The 27,141-nt window shown below is 40.9% G+C and overlaps 1 protein-coding gene across 1 annotated transcript in view; it reads right to left on the bottom strand.

The window, feature by feature from the left end:
• Positions 1 to 409: 409 nt before the first annotated feature.
• The window catches only part of LOC122765177 (semaphorin-5B-like), a 53,068-nt gene continuing 26,336 nt past the window's right edge, over positions 410 to 27,141 (bottom strand). Inside the window, exons 6-23 of the mRNA XM_044019305.1 lie at positions 26,186 to 26,248; positions 25,930 to 26,028; positions 24,384 to 24,597; positions 22,332 to 22,617; positions 21,771 to 21,906; positions 14,159 to 14,366; positions 13,869 to 14,076; positions 10,466 to 10,583; positions 10,211 to 10,395; positions 9,876 to 10,019; positions 9,464 to 9,611; positions 8,091 to 8,316; positions 7,413 to 7,634; positions 7,162 to 7,332; positions 5,133 to 5,282; positions 4,933 to 4,968; positions 4,325 to 4,536; positions 410 to 696 (exon numbers count right to left, since the gene is read on the bottom strand). Of these exons, the coding sequence (XP_043875240.1) occupies positions 535 to 696; positions 4,325 to 4,536; positions 4,933 to 4,968; positions 5,133 to 5,282; positions 7,162 to 7,332; positions 7,413 to 7,634; positions 8,091 to 8,316; positions 9,464 to 9,611; positions 9,876 to 10,019; positions 10,211 to 10,395; positions 10,466 to 10,583; positions 13,869 to 14,076; positions 14,159 to 14,366; positions 21,771 to 21,906; positions 22,332 to 22,617; positions 24,384 to 24,597; positions 25,930 to 26,028; positions 26,186 to 26,248 (2,988 nt within the window). The 3' untranslated portion in view covers positions 410 to 534. The remainder of the gene's footprint in view (positions 697 to 4,324; positions 4,537 to 4,932; positions 4,969 to 5,132; positions 5,283 to 7,161; positions 7,333 to 7,412; positions 7,635 to 8,090; positions 8,317 to 9,463; positions 9,612 to 9,875; positions 10,020 to 10,210; positions 10,396 to 10,465; positions 10,584 to 13,868; positions 14,077 to 14,158; positions 14,367 to 21,770; positions 21,907 to 22,331; positions 22,618 to 24,383; positions 24,598 to 25,929; positions 26,029 to 26,185; positions 26,249 to 27,141) is intronic.

Here is a 27,141-nt window from a genome sequence, read left to right as displayed (position 1 = left end):
CCCGGGATCAAATTAGCTAATTAGACTTATTTGAGTTTACAGCTCTGGTTGGAACCAGGTACCTTTCATGCTAAGCTAAGCTATTTATCGCAAGCATGTGAGAATATTTCTTTAAAAAGGGCCAAAATTAAATCATTTAAATTATTTTCATTAAGCAGAAATTGAAGAAAAACATATATTTAATGTACTTAATTGTTATAAGTTTGCACCTGAATGTATGAGTTGTTTTGCATTAGCCCAGAACGACCCCTGCTCTACAGAGGCAGCCCTTTTGGACTGCTATGTCTTTACAGTCTCCCACATGGACAAACTAACTTTTGAAGAATGCTACATAGGTTCCCCAACACATTTGGAAGGGAAGAGTGAGGTGAGGGATATTCAGCAGCAACATGCTTCTTCACCAATAAATGTTGCTACATTTTACTCACGGCACCTTTAATTTTTTTCCCTTTCATATACTGTCCTTTAGGGTTGTGTCTAATAGCAGGATAATCTCTTGAAACCCTCCAGGCTGCTGTTGGCTCCAGTCTTCCCTCAGCTGTGCATGTAGGTCCTGCAGGGAGACTCTGGATGGAAGTCGTACTTGCCCAGATTTGGAGGATAGTAGGTGGTGCTGAACATATTGGTGGAGGCCAGTGGGGAGGGGAAGTGGTTGCATGTCTCCTCATTCACATGGAGGTTGTTCTTGTTAAGCGTCTACAGTGTAGAGACAAAGACATTGTTGTTGTTGAATACAAAATAAGAACACCAGTCACCTAAAAACAAACATGAACTTATGAAATTTAGAGGTAATATACAAACCATATAGATCTAGCAGCTGATGTCACACAACAAATTCTGTGTTTCCATCATAGTACGGTATGGTTTGGAATGGTGGCATAACGTACCAGTGCAACAGCAACAAACAACGACATTGAACGCAACATGACAGACAACAACGCAACAGACAACAATAGATCCAGCAGCTCTTTTTTTCCTGCTCGGTTTGTGGCTGTTGGTCTCAACAAGATGTCAGGTTTGTATGAGAACAAACTCCAGCCATTAAAGAAACACCGGTCAAGGGAGTGCAAGGGAGTAACGTTTCACTGTTGCCCAATCAGCTGTTGTCATGAAAAATTAAGATGTGGATGTTTTAAACAGGATATTGAAGGGACAGGCTAATTGGAGAGAATTTTACAGGATTACCAAAGATACTGAGGATGACAGAGGTGGATCAACACACTCAAAGTGAGCAAAGAAGATGGAGTGATGGGAACCCACAAAGCAGAGTGATCCCTTTATATCAAGCACTGTCGTTAAAGTTAAAGCTGAAGTTTGATTCCAGATTCACAGCTTCCTGATCGGCAGCTGTGAGTAAATCTAAGGGAAACTTAAGCTCCAATGATCGCCATGTTTTTACACTTCTGTTACAGGCTAATCCTGGTGTGTGTGACTTGTGTGTGTGTGTGAGGAGCTGTGTATGTGTGTGCTGTAGGAGGTATGAGATGTGAGTGTACTGAGTGTTGCATGTGACGTCAGAGAGGTGTTTAGGTGAAGCAGGAAGTAATGTGTGCCGGGTGTTTACATTAGCAAGCTGCAAGTGAATATCTCTGTCACACTGCAAATTTTGAGTTATTCCTCTTTTGCGAGAGCCGCACAATAATAAGAGAGGCTGTGTATCATCCTGCAGTGCCGTTCTTCAACACAGACAAAGTGCAGTAGTTTAATGTGTTGTTGCAGTAATGAGCTAATTCAAGCTAAAGGAGCTAGCGGTCTTCAGAGGTCTCTTTACTATGGTTCGGGGGTCTGCCAGCTTGGTTGGTAACACTTCTTACCGTTGTTAAAGTGTGTGTATGTAAATCTTCACTGTATTTTGAGACACATAATGACATTAATAAAACCTTTATTTTAAATAGATGGGGGCACGAGCGTTGCAAGTAAGGTTTCCCTTAAGTTCCTCCTGTTAGATTCTGGTTGTTTTCAGTACCTTTGGTGTCAAGATGTCTGACAAGATCCAGACATCCATCAGCACTGAGTGTTAACAATAATACACTTCACATGCCTTCCTGCTCTCTTCACATTTCAAACGTTCTTCCAGACCACACCCTGCTTCTCACTAGCTGTACTAAGCTAATGTGGAATATACATGATTTGTCCTTACATCCAAACCTCCTTCTATTGGCTACCCTGACACACAACTGGAAACACTAAGGGAAACCACACCCCAAGGCGGGTATAAAAATCATTCTTCGCTTTCATAGAATTCAGTTTTCTGCAAAAAATGTTTTTGGAGAAAACAACATGAAGTTTTCTTAATCTGACAAAACAGCTGAAGCTTTTACCCCTTAACTCCAGACTTCAACATCTGACCAGACTCCAACAATAATTATTTTAAATATCTGGTTTATGCATGTATATCATATACATGCTTATACACATATCAATACATGCTTTCATTGTGATGTGTAAGCATTTTCTGAAGAAGAATGAGGGAAAATTTATCAGTAATACAGTGGCCTCCAATAGTGTTGGAACAGTGAGGCCAATTCCTTTATTTTGCCATAGGCTGAAAACATTTGCGTTTGACATCAAAAGATGAATATGAGACAAAAGCCTTACTCATTTTAATCCTTTTTAAGTCTATCTGTTTCAATACGTTTGCTCACATGAAAAATGGGTTGGTTCAAACAAAAGGTGCTATCCTCTATGTTGTGTATCAGAACATTACCTGGAAGTAAAAGATGAAATGTTCATCTTTTGTCTCCTATTTTTGTCTCATATTCATCAAACCAAAATGTTTTCAGTCTATGGCAAAAAAAGGAATTGGCCTCACTGTTCCAACACTATAGGAGGGCAATGTATAAAGATAATGTTTCACTCCAACTGTTTCCATACTCATGAAAAGCAACAGAGGGCAGTATAGGGACCAGATATATTCAGTCTGTCAGGTTCTGTGATTACTTTTTTTGCTCAATGTTTATGGATTTAAAGTGCACAGTGAACTCTTTAAGCTTAAAACTGGCACCGGCATGCCATAGGGCCCCCCCTACAGATCTCTGAAAAAAAATTACTTACATTTTTATTTTATATTATCATATTAGCTAAATAAATTACTTGATAAATACTAATGTTGCATTCTTTGTCATTAAAACATTAAAAATATGTGCCTGGTTGGCACAGTCAATAAAATCAGAAGAGAGCTTCCACCATGCATAAAGACGCAAATGCCGCTGTTCACCACACAGGTGCTGAAAACTGACAACGCATCACTCACCGTCTACCAGAGCAAAACAAATGCAAATGACCAGTGGCAGTGTTTTGTAATACCCTCGACCTGGCTGCAATAAATGCCTCAGTTCTTTATGAAAAAAATGTGTTGATGACATGGAGAAACTTCATCGTGCGCATCGCAACTGAGCGCAAAGGCCCCACAGGAGTGGCAAGAGAGAAGTGAAATGATTTGATATACATATGTTAATGCATTCTTAATTAAACAGTTTTAAGTTTAAAGAAATAATTAATTTCTATTGAGTTATTAATAAAAAAAATAAAAGGAGCTTTTATCTGTAATTTCAAAAGCGGATTCAGCGTATATTTCTGTTAGTCAATGAACACATTATCTCACTTGTTAGAAGTCACATTTTGCTTCCTCATCACCTGTATTCACATTACACATCTATTTTTTCACGTTGTACTTTGATTATTGAAATTATATGCAAATGAATTATGAACGGTCAAAATGACCACTATGGTATTTCGAGTAGGTACATTATACATACGGTAGTTTGAGTGTTAATAATAAATTGATAAGTGGTGGGGACAAAATTGTTTACCATTAACGCTGGGACATGTCCCCAGCGTATCTGACGCCTATGGTTCCACCTGTGGTGATGTGGGCATTGGAAATTATTGTCATAACATTTATACCATGAATATTATTTTAAACTGAGGTTTGTAAGTCCCACAGCATTGTAAGTGGGCATTTGCATGTTGTTGTTCAGCACCATTTTCTGTATGTGTTCCCGCACCTGTGCCCGTCTCGTCATCCCTACACTGTCATATGTATACTTTGCATTCCGGCACCTTATGATTTACAAATTACGCACTGGTTGTTGGCTATACCTGGTCATATTGCTGTTGGTTAAGTTTAACGTGATGACTACATGCTGCGCGAATAGAGTCTAGGATAATAAAAAATATACGTACTGTAGGCTAATAATTGTGCCCCCATAAGAATGAGGTCTGGCAAGGGGTTTGGGCACCGGTACTGAACTTTCCCTGACAAGATGGCGCTGTGAGCAAAATGAATTATGTAACGCCTGTAGCTCTATACAGCCAGTTTCACCTTAAACTCCATGGGGATGTACTTCTCGTTCTTTGGCGTGGTGTTGCCCTGCTTGTTGAAGGTGAGGTGGTTGGGCGCGCTGGGGTGGATCACCGCCAACTCTGCTGAAGGCCGATTCAGGTGTTGGCAGTAGGTGAAGGCAAGTGCGGAGAGTAACGCCGCCGTAAAGAAACCAGCTGAGCCCACAGCGACCAACTGGAACAAAGTAAAGGCTGAAAGAAGAAGAAAACGAGAATAAGATTCAGGATCCTGTAAAACTATGAGGTTTGTCAAATCTCATATGTCAAACAAATGTCAAACAAAGGTTTGTCGATCTCTAAATCCTCACAAAGGTTGGTAGTTGTTTTTTGAGAAAACCTTTAATCTGTTTTCCAGACCAATGACCTATTTCCGAAAATACTGGCTTGCACATTCAGATACTAGTTAATTGTACACCCACTAGGTGCACGTTAGAGTTTAAGTATCTGACTTTCTGTGTATAGAACACTCCATGGCATCAAAAATTCAGTTCTGACTACAAACGGAATGCACCATATTTGCTATTTGCAACCGTGTGGTACACTTGAGTTAAACTGAGGCGTTGAAAGACATCACTTGTTTTGACTTACTTCCACAGCTGTGGTCGTCCTGTCCTGGCAAAATCACTAGAGGAGACAGATCAATGACAAAAAAAAGGTCAAGCAGTGATTTTCCCTCAGAGGTTTCACTGAGTCAACATTAGTGAAGTAGATCTCCCACTTAAAGCAGCATCAGTCTGCTGAATTGTATTTATTTATTTTTAATTTTATGTATAAGAACATGCATTGACCTGGGACTTCATGTGGCTGGCATGGCCTGGACTGGGTGACATTTCCCTGACAGGAAGTGGACTCAGCCGCTAGGTCCTTGCCGCAGCGACAAGTGCGACGCTGCAGACCGTCCTCATCACAATCCCCCCACTGCGTCCATTCCACCAAACCTGATGAACAAATGAAAAAGTAGACCTTTATCGCCTTTTAAGTTGCATCCATCTATATTTGAACCTGTCTTGTTTTATTAATGTGTTTTTTTCTGCTGGGAATAGCCCCACCAATCATGTTTGCCTTCTTGACAAACATATTGATTCATCACAAGCTGACGAGAGATTTTCCATCAGAATTCATAAAAATATTTGTATTATTTTATTATTATTTAATCTTGGGCGTTGGTGAATCTATAAAGCATATTTATTAGAGGTGTCAAAAAATAGATTCATAGTTTTTTTGGTCCAATTTTGACTGGCTTTAATTCAGCTTGACATGACCCACAGAGTGTTTCATTTCAAAACACCTACATCCTTTCAGCGAAGGCTTAATTTTTCTTCGTTATACCCAGGATACTTGGGCAGGTTTATCTTAAAGGGGACATATTATACCCTATTTCCCCCATTAAAATAGTTCCCTGGTGTCCTAATGAACATGTCAGTGACATGCTTTGGTCAAAATACCATAAGGATGAAGCACCATAGCAGTTCAATAACCCTGCTAAACCCGCCCCTTTCAGAACGCTCGGTTTTCGTGCATGGTCCCCTTATATGCAAATGAGACACAGGCAAACACACACCCACTTCTTCCAGGGGGTTTCTGATTTGTCCTCTTTACTGCGCTCACTCGCTCAGATCCTGTTCCCTCTGCTCCATTCCTCTCCCCCTCCCTCCACTAGTTCTCTGACAATATCAACATGGCAGCATGCGCAGAAAACAGCAAGAGTGCCGTCACAGGAAGGGACGTCCTACATAAGGATCGAGCCGAACACTGCCCAACTGTAAATCAGTTAAAAACACTTAGGGACAGCACCGCTGATCGCCACCATACAGCGCCAGTTTAGGCAGCTCGCCGCTCGCCGTTGGGCGTTCAGCGGTGGTGGCCCTATGTCTTACTGATTTTCACAGAGAGTGCAGCACCACTGATTGCCAGCGGCGAGCTGCATAAACTGCTGCTGTATGTGAATGTATCAGACTGAGTCTGTGCTCCGGTCATGGAGGACGTACTGAACAAATATTTTCAATTAGGACGTGTCAGAATGGTCAGTTATGAGCTGCAAAGTAGTGCGAACAGACGAACACACGTTTGCTGACTTTATCCGGCACATTAGCTTCATATATAAAATCCTCTGAGGCTGGAAGTTTGTGTAAAACACTGTGCTCCACTGTGCAGCCACCAACAGCACACTTGTCCCTCCGGGTTAGGGTTATATAGCAATAAATTGAATATAATTGAATTAAATGAAAAAAAAATGTGCTTGTGTTTTCCAAAAATAAAATAAATAAAAGCTACTTAATCTTTGAAAAACTTTACTCTGATTTCATGATTTTCTTAGCACACAGCAGAGTAGACCCTCAAATGTGCTGAATGTGCTGAATCCATTTTGAATCGAAATTAGATTATTTATTGAATTGTGGCACAAGGAATTATAATTAAATCCAGAGATTCTGAAAAATTCATACATCTACTGTACATAGTCCATATCATCCATTATAAATGACAATAAACTAAGTACAACAATTTCCAAGCAAAGTTATGAAGTCATTGACAACATGGCAAAATGTCTAAAGGCAGAAAAAAGGCAACTAATTAGTAATTAGTTAAATCTCTGCTCAGACCAATTGTTTCTGCAAAGTCGTGTTTAGAATTTGAATAATTGCTGCAACGATTCATCTAATTAATTAAATGTAATGTTAAATTGATGTGAGAACCGACATTTTTCAATATTTTCTGAGATTTTTTAAAACGGTTACTATGGTAACAAAAAAATCAAATATGAAAATAATAGTCGCAGCCCTAATTTGAAAATATATCCACATGGAGCATTTGATTTACCTTCACAACCATGTGTGTTGCAGAGAGCCTCTTCAGTGTGCAGGCCAATACAGATGTCTCCTCCATTAGCAGGAGGTGGGCTGCTGCATGTCCGAGTCCGCTGATAGTGTCCACCTCCACAGCTGGATGAGCACTGGGACCAGGAGGACCAGCAAGACCATGCTCCACTCACTGGTACAGGCAGGAAACATACAAAACAGTTGACTTTATCCATAAAATTTACAACCTCATTGTCAAAACCTTCCAGTTACCTGGACAGGGCTGAGTGTTGCAGTCCTGATACTCCACTGGGGACCCCACGCATGAGCTTGGGTTGGTCCTGCCCTCGGCCGTGGAGCAGCTACGTTTCCGGGTACGGAAGCCTCTGTAACACTGCTGTGAACAGCTGGACCACAGTTCCCATGATCCCCAGAGAGCATCTTGAGGCTGAGACAGCGTTTGGCCACTGGTCTTTACCAAGTCCTCAACCAGTGCTGGAAAACAAATTAAAGAACCATCCTCTTTACATGATGATAAGCACAGAGGAAGAGTTAAGAGAGAGAAAACGAATAGAAAAACTTTTTAGAGGCAAACTTAGCACTCTTTTATGAAACATTAGATTTTTGCAGTATGCCCAGAATCAAATTTTTTAATTATTGACATACAAATATGACAAATATTTCATTATGTTTTTATTTTGTGTGTCCTTGGGCAAGACACTTGTGAATGGCCTGTCACACATTCACAAGTTAGGATAAAAACTAAATGACATTTACAGCTTGTCAGCTCTACTTATTTGGACTAAATATCGATCAGTAAAAAATCTCAAAGTCCCAAATAAGTGGATTAAATGGGCGACATACAGATAAGCAGATGGTCACTGCACACGCCTCTGTTGTTGATCACACTACCATGGTAACAAGTGGAGTCAAAACATTCTCTGCACTTACAGTCAGTCTGACAGGATCCAGATCCATCACTAGGACAGAAGCGGGTCTCTACCTTCTTCCTGCCCAGCTGAAACTGCTGGGGATCAGGTAGCAGCGCCCGACAGGTGTATCTGAACCTCTGTTCTTGCCGGGACCCGTTTTGACTGATGCTGACTGGCATCCAGGGGGTCCACGGGGTGTTGCGGCGTACCTCAGGGCAAGCATCCAGGTTACAGACCTTATATTCCTGCAATATGCAGTGGATGAATCATATAATTAATACTGATGAGAGAGTTTTTATTTTTAAATAACAGCAGTATTGCTCACAATACTGCTTACTTACTTTTTTTAAAATGTACTTATTTATTTCATTTTATCTGTTACTACTTATGTTTTTAATTTTCTTTTCTTTTTTGTCTTAAGTTGTATTTAAGTCTCAAGTATATTCCCTCGTGACCTCACTTCTTTACTTCTTTTCCTCACTTCTTCACATCCCCATTACTGTTTAAAACATAATACCAGACATATGTTGGCTAAAATGGTTGTTGGGTGGTGTGCTGTTTTCCTTGTTTTTGACCTATGAAGTTTGATTGATTGATTGATTGATTAATTGATTGATTGATTGATTGATTGATTGATTGATTGATTGGTTGGTTGATTGATTGATTCATTCATTCATTCATTCATTCATTCATTGATTGATTGATTCAGATGTTTCCAGTCATTCATCTGTAAAACAGAGACATGGCACTGCTGAAATACATGAATATTAGAGTCTTGAGTTCATGCAATTGGCCCTTAGTATTAGTGTTTAATTAAAGAAGTCTGCATCTAGTTCAGAGGTGTGAAACACAAACAAACTCTTCTTAAAAATACAAGCCCTAAAATTTCCAGATCTGATTCAGTTTAAAACAGCACAAATAATATTTAAAGCAAGAAATAATTTACTTCCAAGTAAAATAAAGACATTGTTTTCAGAGAGACATTGAGGATATAATTTAAGAGGGAAACTAAATTTAAAAATGCAGTATGCCAGGACAACTTTAAAAAGTATCTGTGTTTCAATCTCGGGGGTTATGGAACAGTCTAACAGATAAATTAAAGCAGAGTAAAACATATATTAGTTTAAAAGAATATACAAAAAACACATTTTAAATAAAAATATGGATGAAGAACAGCAGTTTAATTCAGGACAGTAATGGAAATACTGTATACAAATATATGGTTCATAAATTGAGTCGTGTGTACATATAAGTTTATACCTCTGCCTGCTCCTTTTCAAACATGTGACGAAAAGGAAAATGTGTTGTCTGGTTAAGAGTAAACACCCCTGAGTTTGACACCCCTGATCTAGTGTATGGAAGATGTAAAATGTTAGCCAAGCATTGTCGTACCGTGGCACATCCTGGACAACTGTTTCCATTCTCACAGGTTCTGGTCCTGGAGTGGACACCACCTCCACATTCAGCACTGCAGTGAGACCAGGGGTTCCACATTGTCCACAGCACTGGTAGTGGACATGGTTTTTTCTCATTGCACAGCCTGGAAACACAAAAGCGTAAATTTAGACCAGTGATTCCAAAAGTGTGGACATTTTATGTCCAAGTATCCAGTGTCAGCTGGTCAGCATACATACTCAATGTTATTTTGTTAATTTTAATAATAATTGTTATTTATGTTGTGGAGGATTTTCAGAGACAAAGTGGGCCCTGGCACTCTGAAGTTTGGGAATGGCTGATTTAGATTAACTCTAACCCTCAATGTGCAACCAAAGTCTGATGCCAACATCTGCACACTCCTCCTAACCTCTCCTCTCGACCCTGGCCAACGCAGACTCGACCACCATGGCGAGGCGAGGGGTTGTTGCAGGATCGCTGTCTCACTTCAAATCCTATACTGCAGCTGCTGCTACACTGGCCCCATGAGGACCAGGGAGTCCAACCGCCATTCCTGCAGGACGTGAGGTCAGAGAGGAAACATAACTACATTTGTTTTAGCCTGTTATGGCACACAAATACAAACTTTATCGATAACACTTTCCAATAAAGGTACATTAATTAACATTACTTAATGCTGGTATAAACATTTGCTAACAGTTAATTAATATTTAACTGATGATTTATTCTGCACATGACATGTACCTGGAACAATTTGCCACCTGGATGGTTGGTCCCTTGCATTCCACTCCACCACAGCGGGCCACAGGTCCATCACATGAGCGGGACCGACACACACAGCTGCTGACGGAACCCTCACCGTCATCGTGGTTACAGGGCTGCCATGGCGCCCAAACACCAAACCCACCATCCTGCATTAGGTTCCTCACCTATAGAACAGATGAGAGAATAAATAATCTCTACTTTTTTCCTGAAGAGCACAGTGTGTGTGTTTCTTACTGGACACTCGGTGATGTTTTGTGTCCACTGATTCATGTTGGAGCACTCCTCAATGGTGGTGCAGCGCTTCTGTTTGTGATCCCAGCCACAGTACGGATCCCGAGCCTCCATGCAGTCACTAAAAGGAGTTCAGGTAATTAAATCAGTAGCTGTGATTCAACATAATCTTTAAAAACTCACATTTCTACACAGCCCCACCTCCCCCACCAAATAATATCTGTGTTTTCTATTTGCAAATTAATTTGAGATTATGCAGGTAAAATCTGTACTACTATTTAATTATTTAGAAGTTTAATTTAAGAAAAAGATCACATCTTGCTCTTAACCTTTAACTTCTTGTCAGGTTATCAAGATTTACGTTGACCGCTCAAATAATATCAGGAGCAGGCACATGTAGCCTAAGCCATTTGAAGATGGACATATTAAAATGGCTTAATGGCAGTCACGATGATGTCACTCCGGCAGTTTGCCCCGCCCCCTCCTCTGCCGGCCTGCCGGTCCTGATTACACACACCTGCTGACAATTAAGCCATGTGAACCTTAAAAACTCTCTGTTTCCCTGTTTCAGTGCCAGTGTGTTTTCGCCCATGCCTGATCACCAGAGCTCCTTGTCACAGCCACAGATTCCACAAGTTTTTTATCCTCTTTGTGAGCGACGCTTTCTTTGATAAGGTTTCTTATCATAGCCTGTTAGCTGATACCTTAGTTAAGATTTATAGCCTCTTTTGTTTTCCTCCTTGGGAGAGATTTCTGTTTGTTCATTTTCACAGCCTTTTAGGAACTCCAATGATTGTGACTTACCTTTTATTAGTCAGATTGATTAGATCCAATCATTTAGATTGCGCTTTGTTTTTGACCTCATTCTTTGTTAGTTAAAGATCGCCAATCAATAGGATTGTGCTTTTGAGTTAATTTTCGTTTTGAAGCTTTGTTTTCTTCCGTTTGGAGAGTTTTCTGTTTAAGTTTTACATGATAACCATAGTCTGAGTTTGTTTCCTCTTCGGAGTGATTTTTTGTTCCGCGTTTATAGTTCCAGCTTGGTATTAGACGAAAGACCGATTGTTTTTGGAAGTGCCGAAATTTCAACAGAATGCCAAGCTAGCATTAACGTTAGCTCCACAGCTATAGCCCTGCACTTCGAGGGAGACAACAATTGCCAACAATGTAATTAAGTTGTTGAGCCAATAACGTAATAACTTATTACGTTATTGGCCTTGCATTAAAAAAATCCTTTGATAATGTAATATCAAATGTGTAATAACTGAGCCAATAATGTAATAACTGAGGTATCACTTTATTTTATTTTCAATTTCTGGAGAGAAAGTGTCACACTTAGCCTTAATATTGCATCTTGCGACAGATGCTTAGATACCTGACCTTATAGATACCCCTCCACCCTAAAACCCCCCTCCACAGGAGGCCAAAAGGAGCATTTAAAAGTCAATTTGGATTTATATGTCACTCTTAGGGTTCCGTTATAGTACTCCGCGTATTCAAATCCGTGACCATACAGACGCTTTGACGGGGTAGTGCGTTGCAGTTTTTAGTATGGTATTGCAATTCACCGCCAGAACGCTAGGGGCTGCGGGAATGAGTGCAATAAACCACTTGTTGTTAAACATTAAAAGAATGGGTTATTTTGTCACATATAGTGGTATTATCATTCTTACCCTAATGCTCCACCATTTAATTTGTTCTGGCTACTCAGCAGGATCCTCTAATAATCCTAAAGTATTAAGTTTTTTCTTTGTCAACAGTGCATCATAAAACATTTTATCAGCATATTTTAGTTGTGAATTTATTCATTAATCACCCAGTTATGTAATGTCTGCTGTGAGGCATGCCAAAATGTGAACAAAGAGTACAAAAGCAGGGGGAAATAAAACAGGCTCTTAACATAATCATCTTTGTCAGCATTTTACTGTGGCCCTGCCAGACTTGGACACCCACTCCTGTTTGTCTCTTTTATTACTAAGTCTGTCTTAGTAAATTTGCAGCAGACTGAACAGGCTCATAGATTTAAAAAGCAATGTGTGGCGATTGTCTGCAGATTGTTTCCGCAGGTTCACATTTTAATATAGTGAATAACATTTTTACTGTTATTAGTTGAACTTAGCATTATGTACAATAATAAAATATTGCAATTCTCAGTCTTGAGTTTTCAAGAGTTGAAACAATGGATTTCATTGCGTAACTTTAAATACTTACAATTAAGGGCAGAAAAATTAAGAATAGTATAAATTTGGATAGGAATGGAATAATTAGAACCATAATTGGAATTTACAATTCAAAGAAATGCACAACACTATATCATCACCTAATGAAGAGAATAGAAAATACAATTTATGTAAAGGAAATGGGAAAAAGAAGTGTAAATGTTTCTGAAGATAAATGGCTGCACAACACCTGTTACATGTTTAGCTATTTGAGAGAACACTGCTGGAAAAATATAATAAATATTCTTTAAATACTTACAATCTGAACAATCTATCTGAACGATACCGATACTGACTGATACTGATTCCCATCCCTACTTATTAGCAACCTGTAAAAAAAGCCATCACAAGGAGATGGGGCAAGGCAGAGCCAACATGATATGGAAGATAGACTCAGAGACCAAAAATGTCTTAAAAGGAAAATACAATCCAGATCCCTTTTGGCACATTTCCACTGGCTCTACTCGCCTCACCACGCCACGCCACGCCACGCCACGCCACGGTTTAAGTAACGTTTCCACTAGCATAGTACCAGGGTACTATCTTTAGTACCAGCTCCGTTGAGGTTCTAAGCGTGCTAGTAGGTACTACTTAATAATCCTAAAAACTACTTAATAATCCTAAAAATGTGGGTTAATCTCCTACCACTACCAGGGAAACCTCTATATTTAACAGGAGTCTTTTAAAGTGGAGTGGTGTATTTAGGTACAGCGTCGGCGATCACGAGCGGCATCACAGACCGCTGCCGCTGTACTCCGGATACATGTGGACAGGGACAAAGGTTCCCTAATGGTTGTGAAAAAAGTAATGTTAAGAGAACCTCTTTATTAACACATCCAGAGACAACAGAGCTACAGCAGATCCACTAGAGCAGCCTCAAGTTGAAACTGTAAAATCATTCATCCATTTGCTACCACTTTATCCTCCACATGAGGGTTTATGGGGCAGGGGGTGCATGTTTAGAGTGTCTAATTTGCCTAATCCCATATGACATTAACATTGGTGTCATATGGGATAAAGTGGTAGAAAATGGATGGATAGACCTATGACCTATGAATAATACATGAATGAACCTGAATAACATTTATAAATGGTTAAAACTGAAAGCAGTAACATTTAATTAATGTACCCTTATTGTGAAGTGTTACCAAAAAATCTCACATCGGCGTGAAGTTGAAAGGATGTACCTTTTGTTTGGATAGTTGGAACATCGCGCTAAAGGGATCTTCACCAGTCTGTCATCAAGTCCCACAAACAAGGACCTGTCAGTGTGGAGGATTTTCAGGCTCCTGATTGGCTTGACTTGTCCTTCAGGGAGGATCCTGAGCTCCTCCAGGTAGCAGCCCTGAAGACTTTTATTGGTTGTAGAGAGTGTTTTCAAAATGGTGCCGTATTCTGACAAGATGGACAAATGAACTCATTAGTATTTTGAAGGTAAGTTAATAATCTAAAAACAGCTCTGTTGCCTCTTTCTCACCCGTGCCAATGTACATGACGTGGTAGAGAGTTTCTCGGCTCTGCACGATGTCCACCACTAGCTTAGAGAAACGCAGGTTGTCCTGAGTGAGCAGAGGGTTGACAGTAACTGGCTGGACCACATCGTTCATCAGGAAGAGTCGCTGAGCATCCTGGAGGTTGCGCTCCGTCAGATTCCCTCCGGGGCCTCCCTCCTCCAGGGTGCCACACTGAAGATTAAACAGTGCGTCTCTTATGAATGTCTAATTTACAAAATCAATTGAAATCTGGACATTTATCCAGAACTAAAGGGTCATTTTCTATCACAGATTGAGAACGCTTATAACAAATATCTTACAGTTCTAGAGAATTCAGTGCAACATTTTCAACTGGCGGGTGGGGGTGGGAGGTGATGGTGTAATGGGGCAGAAAATGGAAGACTTCCTTCAAATGGGAACTCAACAATCCTTATTCATTGTTTTTCAATCTCTTGTTGTTTATATAGTCATTGTAAGCAGCCAAGATTGTAATTTTACTTCGTTTTTTCTCTATGATCTCAAACAGATGCCTGCTGTTGTTTCATATGTTGAAGGAATCAATAAAGTGAGGTCGTTATGGTGCATTCCGTTTGTGGTTGGAATTTGCAACCTCTTACAAGTTCCAATGTAAATGGTATTCTTTAGTAGTTGGCTGTGGATGACTGGCTGCCTCAGGTAACCATAACAACCCATTCACACCTTTTCTCAGGTGAAACCAACAATCTGAAAGTGGGAGGGGTGAACTATCTGCATTGTTCAACTTAACAACTCTCTAGCCCGGTATAAGCCTCAGAGGTTAAATACCTGGTTCCTACTAACTAATTAGAACTAAAGAAGCCTCTTGAATGACGGTTGAAACGTCTTCAGCTCAATTTAAGCAAGTCCAAGTCCACAGTTCACAACTACTGAAGATTATGACCTGGATGTCACCCAGTTCTGACTTCCAATGTAAATGGAACACAACTTTACTTATAGAGAGAGTTTTACTTACGACAACCACACTGTTGCAAATGTGATCTTCAGCAGGAAAGATGAACTAGATACAAACCATTGGGCTGTAATGAAAGTGATTTGTAACTAATGTTGGCTCCTTTTTTTGGTTTCTAAGTGTGGCGACCCCTGGTGTCACCAAGTGTCTGGTGTTTGTTTTGTGCCTGGGGTTTCATTGGTGTCAACTGGGAACACCTGGGTCGGTGCTCCCAGGCCTATATAATCAAGGCCCTGTGGCCCATTCGGCCCTTCCCTCTGCTGCTTCTGGTTGGTATGGTTTGAGTTGTCCTGAGTTGTTGGGTTTGGTTTAATTTGTTGTTTTTTCCTTTGCAGGCACGCTGCCAGTGTGACGAGATCAGCAGCATGGCCTTATGTATATTGTTTTGTACACTTTACAACATACACACACCTTTCCCCTCATGCACACCTTACACTACTGATTATACTGATATTCATACTCTATATTATTAGTATTTCATTGGCCTTTACATAATTTGATTTCTGTTCAATAAATTACTCTTTGTTATTCCTTCAAGGGGTGTATTTCTCATATTTGTCAGGTCTCAAGAGTCGGAGCGTGACAAATTGGGGACTCGTCCATTAGTTTGTTTGGTTAAACCTCATTCAGGTTGCTGATTTGGTGTTTAGTTTACAAGCTGTTCTAGTTTATTTTTGGGAGATACACCTTGTGTTTTAGTAGTTATTGTGGAAGTGTTTTTGGCTTAAGGTCAGACTTCAGGGTGCTGAACAGAAGGTACGTGTTACTGACTGGATTTGGTGTGTGAGTTTTCCCCGTTAGGCTGTATGGCGTTTCCCCTTTGGGACTCGTCAGTTTTTTGTTTTTTTTCTGTAGTGTTGTGGGCAAACGGGGTTGAGAGCAGTTGTCTCGGGAGCACAGCTTTGGTCCCGGAGAGGTTGCCTATTACGGGCAGCCTTATCCGCGCTAAGGTATTCAGTGTCATAAGTACCCGCCGCGGTCCCCACATGAAGACTAGGGTTGAGTTTAGCAAGCTTGGGTTAGGCAGTTAGGGGGAAATACTTCATGGGTAACTTTTACCTCACACTTATTTAATTGGTTAACACGTTGCATTCTGTTGAGTACCTGTAAACCGCTATGGCTTCAGTTGAAGAGTTTGTGAAGGCACCTACGGAGGAGTTTGTGAAAAGCTGTAAGAAGGAGCAGTTAATTCAGATCGCTGACCACTATGGTTTTAGTATTGATAGTAAAAAAAAAAAGGGGGAGATTTTAGCTGCGGTGTTGTCTTCATTGTATGAAGAAGGGGTTTTGGTTAAAGGAGAGTTGGGCCTAGACTTTGTAGGATCAGCACTGGGGCCAATTGGTATATCTGCGACTGGGTTGACATTCGAGCAGCAGAAAGAGTTGTTGAAGATACGGTTACAAGCAGACATGGAGAAGCAACTTGAGTTGGAGAAAATTCGGCAACACACTGAGAGATTGGAACTAGAACACTCTAAATTAACGATGATCAGGGATGGAAAGATTTCCCTAGCTGAGTCGGGTATGGGGGACCAGTTTTCCACCACTTCATCTTGTGGTATTGATATTGGGGCTAATTTGCGGTTGTTACCGAAGTTTAATGAGCGTAACCCCGATACTTCATTTTATTTGAACGGGTAGCAGATGCTAAAGAATGGCCAGATTCAGATAGGGTACTGATGCTGCAGTGTGTTCTTACAGGAAGGGCTCAAGATGCATATTCGGCGTTATGTGATTCTGACAATTTGGACTATGCTATGGTAAAATCACTGTCTTAAAAGCGTATCAGTTGGTTCCCGAGGCATATCGCCAAAAGTTTCGTAGTTGGGTCAAGGGGGATACGCAAACAAATGTAGAGTTTGTCCGTGATTTGCTGTCTCATTTTAACCGGTGGTGTTCTTCTGCAGGAGTGGATTCGTTTGACAGGCTTTGTGAGTTGGTTGTCTTGGAACAATTTAAAAATGCAATCCCTCAACCTGTTGCAACATATATTAATGAGCAGAAGCCCACCACTGCGCTTAAAGCGGCTGAGTTGGCTGACGATTTTGTGTTGACGCATAAAGGTAGTTATGCGCGCTCTGGAGTTGAATGGAAAAGTGGAGATAACGGTGGTAATTCTCGCGCTGGTAACAAGTTTCCGAAATCTGGTCCATCACGTACTGGTACGTCCTCCTATACAGGAACTGATGATGCCAGGGTTTGTAATTACTGCCAGGGTGTGGGTCATTGGAAAGGACAGTGTCCGTTGTTGAAGTCGCGGGGTTACTTTGAACAGCACTCCTCCTTGCATGCTCCAACTATGTTGTGCTCTACTATTTCAGACCAGAGGCCTGTAAGTGTAGGGTCAAGCAGCTCCAGTGGTTCTGGTTTTGAGCCATTTATTATCGATGCGCGTGTGTCCTTGGTGGGTGGTGAAGAGCGTGTGCCCATTAAAGTGTTGCGTGACACAGGTGCTAAACACTCATTTATTGTTGAATCTGCACTACCCTTTTCACCGGTCACTGAAACGGGGGATTTTGTTCTAATGCATGGTATGGAGTTAGGCTTGATTCCCGTGCCACGCCATAATATGGTGTTGGAGTGTGACCTGGTAAAGGGCGTTGTGCCAGTCGGGGTGCGCCCTGCATTGCCAATAGATGAGGTTGTTATGATTTTGGGTAACGACTTGGCTGGTAGCACGGTGTGGGCTGACGTGCCGCCGCCTCCAGTGGTTATTTCTAAGCCAATTGTGGCTAAGAAACAAGATAATGGTGGGAGTGATCCAGAGGTTTTTCCAGTCTGTGCCGTGACACGTGCCCAGAAAAGCAAAGTTAAAGTGTTAGACCCGACTGTTTCAGGGTGTTCTGACGGTATGTGTCCTGCAGAGCCTGTAGTCTCTTTGCCTGTTCTTCCTTCGGTTTCAAGGGATGAATGGGTTAGAAGCCAAAGGGCTGATTCTTCCTTGTCTTCTTTGTGGAATGAGGTCTTGTCAATGGGAAAAGTAAGAGACGTTGCTCATGGTTACTTCCTTAAGGAAAACTTGCTGGTGAGAAAGTGGGTGCCTTGTGATGGAGAGTTTGTTGGTGAAGCGATTTACCAAGTTGTTGTGCCAAGCAATTTACGCGAGGTGGTGTTGGAAACAGCACATGATGGTTGTGGACACTTAGGTGTACGAAAAACTTATGACCGTGTCCTACGCTATTTCTTTTGGCCTCGATTGAAGCGTGACGTCTCTAAATATGTTAAGACGTGCCATACATGTCAGCTCACTGGGAAGCCTAGTCAGGTGATTAGGCCTGCTCCTCTTTCTCCGATCCCAGTTGTTTGTCAGCCATTTGAACATTTGATAATAGACTGTGTGGGGCCCTTACCCCCATCCAAATCTGGCTGTGTATATTTGTTGACAGTTATGTGCCAAACGACGAGATATCCCGCTGCATATCCTCTGCGTTCTATCTCCGTTAAATCCGTTGTCAAGGTTTTGACCCAGTTCATTTCAGTTTTTGGCATTCCACGAGTCATTCAAAGTGATCAAGGTTCTAATTTCACATCACATTTGTTCAAGGAAATCCTGAAGCAGTTGCGTGTGAAGCATAACCGGGCTTCGGCGTATCATGCGCAGAGCCAGGGGGCACTTGAACGATTCCATCAGACATTAAAATCAATGTTGCGTTCTTATTGTATGGAGATGGGGAGAGACTGGGAGGAGGGACTACCCTGGCTTATGTTATCTGCAAGGGAAGTGGTGCAGGAAAGCACAGGGTTTAGCCCAAACGACTTAGTTTTTGGACATATGGTGCGTGGTCCTTTAGCTATCCTCCAAGATGACTTGACTGACAGAGAACCGCCCAAGAATCTGGTGGACTATGTAAATGGTTTTCGACATCGACTGTTCACGGCGGTGGAAATGGCACGGAAAAACTTGGGGGGAACACAGGCTAATATGAAAAAACTGTATGACCGCAGGTCGGAGAGCCGTCAGTTTAGTCCTGGTGACCAAGTTTTAGCGCTTATGCCGCTTGTAGTCTCGCCGTTTCAAGCTAAATTCACAGGCCCATACACTGTCGAAAAGCACATATCAGAACATAACTATCTGATTGCCACTCCAAACCGGAGGAAGAAGTCTCAGTTGTGCCATGTCAATTTGCTTAAACCATACTATGATCGTGGAACTTGTGATGTTGATTCTATGGCCCAGAGAGAAAATGTTAGTCCTGTACTCATGGTTGATTCTGTGTCCTCAGGTCCTAGCATTCCCGACATGAGACTGATCGATGAGCTAGATGTTAATGTACCTGATGATCCAGTCGTATGTGGTAGGCTTAAAAACTCAGAGACTTTGCGCAATTTGCATAGTTTACTGGTCCATTTACCTGAGTTGCATAGAGTTGAGCTAATGGGACTGATTGAAGAATTTCCAATGTTGTTTAGTGACACGCCCTCACGCACAAATCTTATTGAGCATGATATTGACGTTGGTGACTGTCCTCCAGTCAAACAACGGTTCTACCGTTGTGCGTCGGGCAAATGTAAGATATTGGAGTCGGAGGTAAAATATATGTTGGATAACCAAATTGCAGTGCCGTCATCCTCCAGTTGGGCGTCGCCGAGTTTGCTGGTGGGAAAATCGGATGGGTCGCCTAGATTTTGTAATGACTATCGGAAAGTCAATAAAATCACTAAGGCTGATTCCTATCCTTTACCTCGAATGGAGGATTGTATTGACCAGGTTGGTTCGGCCACATTTGTTAGTAAATTTGATTTGTTAAAAGGATACTGGCAAGTTCCTCTGACAGCGCGTGCTCGTGAAATTTCTGCATTTGTAACACCTTTCGGACTGTACGAATATACAGTAATGAGTTTTGGCCTGCGTAATGCGCCCGCAACATTTCAACGCCTTATGAATATGGTTGTATCCGGTCTTGAGGGGTGTGCTGTTTATCTTGATGATGTTGTTATTTTTAGTAACACCTGGAATGATCACATTCAACGTATTGGTGCTCTGTTTGGTCGCCTGGCTGAGGCACACTTGACAATAAATCTTGCGAAGTGTGAGTTCGCTAAAGCGACGGTGACATACTTAGGTCGGGTGGTTGGCCAGGGACAGGTTTGTCCAATAGGGGCTAAAGTTGATGCCGTCATGCAGTACCCCGCGCCCACTACCAAGAAGGAGTTGATGCGATTCCTGGGTCTTGTAGGTTATTATCGAGCGTTCTGTAAGAATTTCTCAACAGTTGTTGCACCTTTGACAAATTTGTTAAAGGGCAAGGCTAAATTTGTGTGGTCTTCTCTATGTCAGATTGCATTTGACAATGTGAAGACTCTTCTCTGTGCTGCTCCCGTGTTGGCTGCTCCACGCTTGGATGAATCATTCAAGCTGGAAGTTGATGCCAGTCTGGTTGGAGCAGGTGCCGTGTTGTTGCAGGAGAGGGAAGGGGTTGATAGACCCGTCAGTTACTTCTCTAAAAAGTTTAATTCGTATCAGCTTAATTATTCCACAATAGAGAAGGAAGCGCTGGCTCTTATCTGGGCCCTTCAACATTTCGAAGTCTATGTCGGTTCTGGAAATGGATCATTGGTAGTGTATACGGACCATAACCCTTTGACCTTTCTTGGTTCGATACAGTGTCCAAATCGTAGGTTAATGCGATGGATGCTATTTCTTCAGTCTTACACCTTAGATGTTAGACACATTAAGGGGAGAGATAATATAGTAGCAGATGCTCTATCTCGTGCTCCTGTGGTATAAGATGTTTTTTTTTTGTTATGCTCCATCTTGAACTGTTTTTCAGGTACCTGGTTGCAGAGGTGGGTCCTAGGATCAGAGGAGTGGGTATTGCAAAACGTAAGGTGGATATATTTTTTTTTTTGTGATCCTTTGGGACCCTGTCTTAAGGGGGGGGGTGTGGCGACCCCTGGTGTCACCAAGTGTCTGGTGTTTGTTTTGTGCCTGGGGTTTCATTGGTGTCAACTGGGAACACCTGGGTCGGTGCTCCCAGGCCTATATAATCAAGGCCCTGTGGCCCATTCGGCCCTTCCCTCTGCTGCTTCTGGTTGGTATGGTTTGAGTTGTCCTGAGTTGTTGGGTTTGGTTTAATTTGTTGTTTTTTCCTTTGCAGGCACGCTGCCAGTGTGGCGAGATCAGCAGCATGGCCTTATGTATATTGTTTTGTACACTTTACAACATACACACACCTTTCCCCTCATGCACACCTTACACTACTGATTATACTGATATTCATACTCTATATTATTAGTATTTCATTGGCCTTTACATAATTTGATTTCTGTTCAATAAATTACTCTTTGTTATTCCTTCAAGGGGTGTATTTCTCATATTTGTCAGGTCTCAAGAGTCGGAGCGTGACACTAAGTAAGAATTGCTGCACTAGCAAACATTGATTTGTAGTGCTGACAGTTTAGATGTAAGATAATTAAATGTGAATCTGAAATCACTAATGACAATGTCCCTGCAGCGAGTTTGGGATAACATTCTTCAGCTGTTGGAGCACTGATAGAGGTGTGAGGGTGGAGGAACCGCTGCAACAAACAAACTGTCTCATATTGATCAACACTATTTTGTCAGATCATTTGTAGTGATTTTTTTTGTCTGTGGGAGTTTGAGTTACCTGAAAATTGGGTGTAGGGTTTGGGGTGGAGAGCCAGGCAGTGCGGGGGTTCTCCTGGTAACGGAAGGGTCCGTTGAATGCATGAGTGATGGCGCTCAGATTGAAGGCACAGACAGCTGAGGCGGATAAGCTGTTCCTGGAGGAGGGAGGGTGTTATCATGGTCAGATTGCAGTAATTCAGTGTGAAGAATTGTTAGACATGTAAAATCTGCTAAATTACCCTTTAAAGCAGAACTTTGCAAGTCTGGTCTATGTTTTTTTCCCTAAGGAGCTCCCCCTACATTTAAAATAATGCTATTGCTGCCCTGATCTTATAGCCAGTAGCTGGCAAGGATGTGTGTGTGTAGAGCCATGAAGCAATTGGTGTTTCTCGCAATTTTTCGAAAAACCTCCTGATCCTGAGGACTTGGGGTGGGCTGCCCTGATCTTGCAAGGCTGGTTTTCCGCTAACGTTAGGGGGAGTCATTCCCCAGTAACCCCACAACAAGCCATTTAACCATCAGAATGACTTTGAAGGGTAAAAATCCTGCTTTAATGGTGTTATTTCCCTATGTCACTCACACGTTAGTGGTGAAGATGCCGTAGATCAGGTCCTGCTCTGGTAGGTAAAATGTACTCTGCAGTTCATGATAGTAAAACGGGATTTCTCCTGAGCGGGAGCAGTTGAGTCGGGCCTTCATAAATGTAGTCCATGTGTCCTCCAAAAGGAATCGACCACCCATATCGTTCTTACAGACGCGGGCGATGCGGGAGAAAACCATCTTCCCACAGTCGTTTTCTACCGCTGTTTCTCTCAGGAAGAAGTAAGCAAAGCGACCGATCTCATAAACGGATACAAAATTAGGCTCTGGAGGTGGAGCAAAAGAGAAAAGAGTGAGGATATAAGTGATATTTGCAAACACACGGGTCAAAGCTGAAACAAGAGCTGTCAAGGCTTTAATTTGAACATTTTGATCCATTGGATCTGTATAGAACTTGACCTGTTTATAGCTATTATCATTTCAAATAATATAGACAAAATTCATCTGATACAATGCTGTTGGGCTATACACATCTGAACTTGTATCAAGGGAATGAACCATGTTACATTTAAATTGCTACCAAATCCATAAACTGGATCAGATAGGATGACCAAATCCCAAAAAGTGAATGAGGGACAAAGTGCTGAGAGTGAAAACTTGTTTATTTAACTTAATACTGTCTTATAAACACAAGACAGACTGTATGTATAAAGTAAACTAGTGGTGCTTTATAAAAGCTATTATTAATTTGTCATAAAATATAAAACCAATCCAGGACATTATAAAAAAGAAGACTTTTTCAAGAGTAATAACATATAAGAAATAAGTTACTAATTAAGTATCTGTAACTATGGCTGCAGCTCTACAGTCTGTTGATCTGTATGACTGGAAGTGTTGTACAGTGGGATAAAAGAGAGTATACTCTCTATGTGCTCTATGTGTAATTGAAAAAAAATGTCTGGCAGAAAAGGCAAAAAAAACTGTGAGAATCTCCTTCACCATTCTTTGTTGTAGCAGCATCTTCTTTACTTTCCTTTGACTCCAACGTTTCCCATGTAGTGCAGCAGATTAAGTCAATATTCCAGAGGAATCTTTCAGTTTGTGATACAAGTACTAAATTTGGCATGAATAATGCCTAAGACCTACTTTTTCATACAAGCCCACTAGCCACCTCAAAATCCAACATGCCATCAAATGTTAAAATATCTCTTGCATAATCTTTCTGCGAGCAACAGAACACCTGTGTTGATTAAGCTGCAGGATAAAGGCTTAGAAGAGCTGTGAATTGAATTTGGTCGATGTCAGTCTTTATGGTCACCCGTTCATGATAAAGTGAAGAAACATGCCCTGAAAAATTGCATGGCATTCTTTTCTTTGCAAATTTCTTTGCAAACTTTCACAGTTGAATACATGTTCATTGTTTGTTTGTTTTAATGCAGAATTGAAAATTTCACACACATAAACCTATGTTCTGATACCAAGAACATCAACATTTAATCACAATCACAATCCAGGTCAAAAAACATATTCCAGGCTCTCCTGGAAAGGCAGAGAAGAGGTTGATTGACATCAGTCTAGCAGCTTTGTGGTGATAGCCCCCTCCTCTTTTTTCCAAAACCACTGGATCAGATGTATATGTTTACAAAAATGCAGTTTTGAGCTGATTGAAATGTGGGACATTGTCTCAATATGCCGAATGCGGGACATAGGATTCAAATGCTTTGGGACTTGGGTCACCCTAGATCTGGATGAAACTTAATCTGATTGTCTAAGTGTCTGATTCTTTATACTAATACCAAATTTTGTTCAAATATGATTTCTTTTTTAACAGTTTTGACAGAGAATATATATTTTTGAAATAATAACTTACAGCGTTGCCCTTTATAAGAGATAGGATTTCTTGAAAATGTGTGGGTCGATTCAAAATGTAATGAGAACATACCCATCACAAAAAATCCAGACTGATCCGTTAAAAGCTGTAGACAGGAAGTTGCTAAAAGAAGGACAAACTTACAGATAAACCCCACGCTGAAGAAAGCAGAACCTCCTTGGCGGAAGTAAAAAGGAAAAATCCGTGCAGAGCTTTGTTTACCGTTGAGCCATTTCGAGTTGTACTGGGCGCTGCGCAGTGGTGGCATGTTCCCCAAGCTCCTGTAGATGACAGGGTCACGGCCGGAGAAGTCAATGACTGTGGCGGCGTACAACTCGCCCTTCTCTGTCACCATGGCGGTGGAGTTGTGACGCGGGTCATAGGGACATCGAGCAACGCCATTCACCGTGTCCAACACCTGACTGATGTTAGCAATCTGACAGAAAGATACAGAGCTGATGTCGTAGTTATTCACTCATTTCATTAATTCATTCATTTCTCTTTGCTCAGGGAAAAAAATAAAGCTCCAGTGTGTAACTTCTGTTGCCAAAACACTGTCAGTGTCCCTACCCCCCCCAGATTTACCCCACACTTCAGGTAAGCCAGCAGAGCTTTCTGAAAAGGATGACTTTAGGTCAGAGGTTTTTAAACGGGCCAAGTGCAGCCCCCCAATCCATTTCACATGGCACGCCACTTAAATATGTGTTTTTGATATTAAATATTAAATATGTTTTTTTATTGCAAACTATATATCATCCAGTATCAAAGCAAATACTTTTATATTTGAATTATCTGAAATATGTGATTGCATAAAAAAAATAATATTTGATCTCATATTGTCTTCCCAACTGAACAGTTTTTTTTCCCCACATAGTTCAACTTTTTTTTCTCTTGGCTGGGCCCTTGATGACCTCACTTGGCCCCCAGGTCATTTGAGTAAAAGACCCCTGCTCTAGGACCATATTCCAATTGTTCTCGTTCAACATTTTTTTCAGGGTTTTTTTCCACAGCCTTACATTTGTTGCTGTCTCACTTTACTCGCTGTTATGCTTCCACCATTTTTCCATCAGTAGTGATGGAAAACACCTCACTCCGTGTCTCCACAGACATGGAAACAAAACATTAGTAGACTGAAAAACAGAGCTAATCGTGTGGAGCTCGTAGGCTTAATCAGCATTTCATTTGACAATATTTTGAAATGTAATGGACATTTGTTTATATTGAAAAGTTACACACCGCAGCTTTAACTGTTTAACTGTCAGTTTAGATATGTTCCAGGGTAAATGCTGAACCATTTTATAAATCTAGGGACAGTATGAATGCACACTCCACTGCTACTTTTACCATCAATAGCACTTCTGTCATATTTGTTTCACAGTAAATCAGTCATACACATACTACTGTTTAATTTTAAACCATAGACATGTTGCTACGCTGTTTGTGTGTGCAAAATGTCATGTAGAGCGTTGTTATACTTCTTCCAACTTCTGATGTTAATGGAAATGAACAAGTGTAGTTCAATACATGTTTTTTTAACTAAGAAATGTGTGTATTTTTTTAATGGTTGTGTGCTAGCCGAAAAAAAAGCAAACCAGCCACATCAGCCCAAAGAAAACATCTGATGTAAATGGTGTCTGTTTTACACGTTCACTGACCATTTTCCACAATATACAAACATTTAAAATGTTTTCCAGTAAGACTTGAAATATTCATTCTTTTAACTCAATTCAATGTTTAAATGATTCTGATGATAAAATGTAGCACTGACCTGCCTGGTCATACAGACTGGGGTAAAAGCATTGGTCCCACAAGTGAAGAGTGTCCCCCCATTGATGAACAAAACCCGGATGTAGTTTAGACAATCCTCCTGTAGACAAAACCATCACAACCTAATTTTATTCTCCAATGTAAAATAACTAAACCTTTAGCAATAATGATAATATGTGAACAGCTGCACCTGAGCGCTTTGAACAGAAACAACAAAGATAGAATTGTTCTGTTATATGTCCCCACTTCCACTTTACCTCAGATTTTCCTTTGCTCTGACATGAGCGCTTTGTTTCTTCATCAGGTGCCCATTCTGTGGCCTGACCAAAAAAAACAAAGAAAAGATAAAAATGGACCATTAAATGTCATTTAGATGAGCTCAAAGATGACTGACAGTGGACATGAGACAACCTCAACACATGTAAATAACAAAGTGTAATTTGCCATCTGCTGTGTGATCTGCCATCAAAGAACGTTAAACCAAACAAAACAACAAATGACACTGCTTCTGTTTTTCATAGTAGACACAAAATAATGTCCATTATATCACAAAACAAAATAAAACAAAAGTGTCTGTCATGAGTAATATGTTCAATCAAAAATAAAAGTGACAAATAATGCTTTTCAAACATACACAAAAATATTTTTATTGTGATAAAATAACAGTTGTCTCGTCCGATGACACAGGGTTTGATTTTACTGGACATTTCCCAGGTACAATAATTTACTTATGCAAGTGTTTTATAAATGCTCCCTGCTGACTTGGGTCTCCAGGAGATCTTTGTTGGATGGAGGTGGCACAGTTCTCCCATGTTGATGAGGGTCATCTGGTTTCTTTGCAGCTAGGGAGGAACAGCATACGTCCTGAAGACACTCTTTTCTCAACAATCACCCTTTAATAATCATAGTCAAGCTCAATTTTCTGGGGGTTTTGTTGAAGAGGTGAAATCCCAGATTATGCCTTTAACTTACTCTGTGGATCCATCAAACCTTCTCTTTAGTTTGAGCTTCACACTCCACAGGACTGAAGCTGAAATGCTTACGAGCATTCACCAGGATGTGGTGATGGAAACCCTAAAACTCTGCAGTGGACCTGCATAGCAAATTTTATTAACATACATGAATATACATTGAAAGAAATCACAATTCAAATCTATGGACAATTTATACTTATGATCGTTACCTAGATTGTAGTTGTTGGTTATGAATAAAA

The sequence above is a fragment of the Solea senegalensis genome, linkage group LG2, assembly GCF_019176455.1.
Source record: "Solea senegalensis isolate Sse05_10M linkage group LG2, IFAPA_SoseM_1, whole genome shotgun sequence".
NCBI lineage: Eukaryota > Metazoa > Chordata > Actinopteri > Pleuronectiformes > Soleidae > Solea > Solea senegalensis.
The sequence above is the reverse complement of the archived record's forward strand: the minus strand, read 5'-3'. Positions and strand labels throughout refer to the sequence as shown.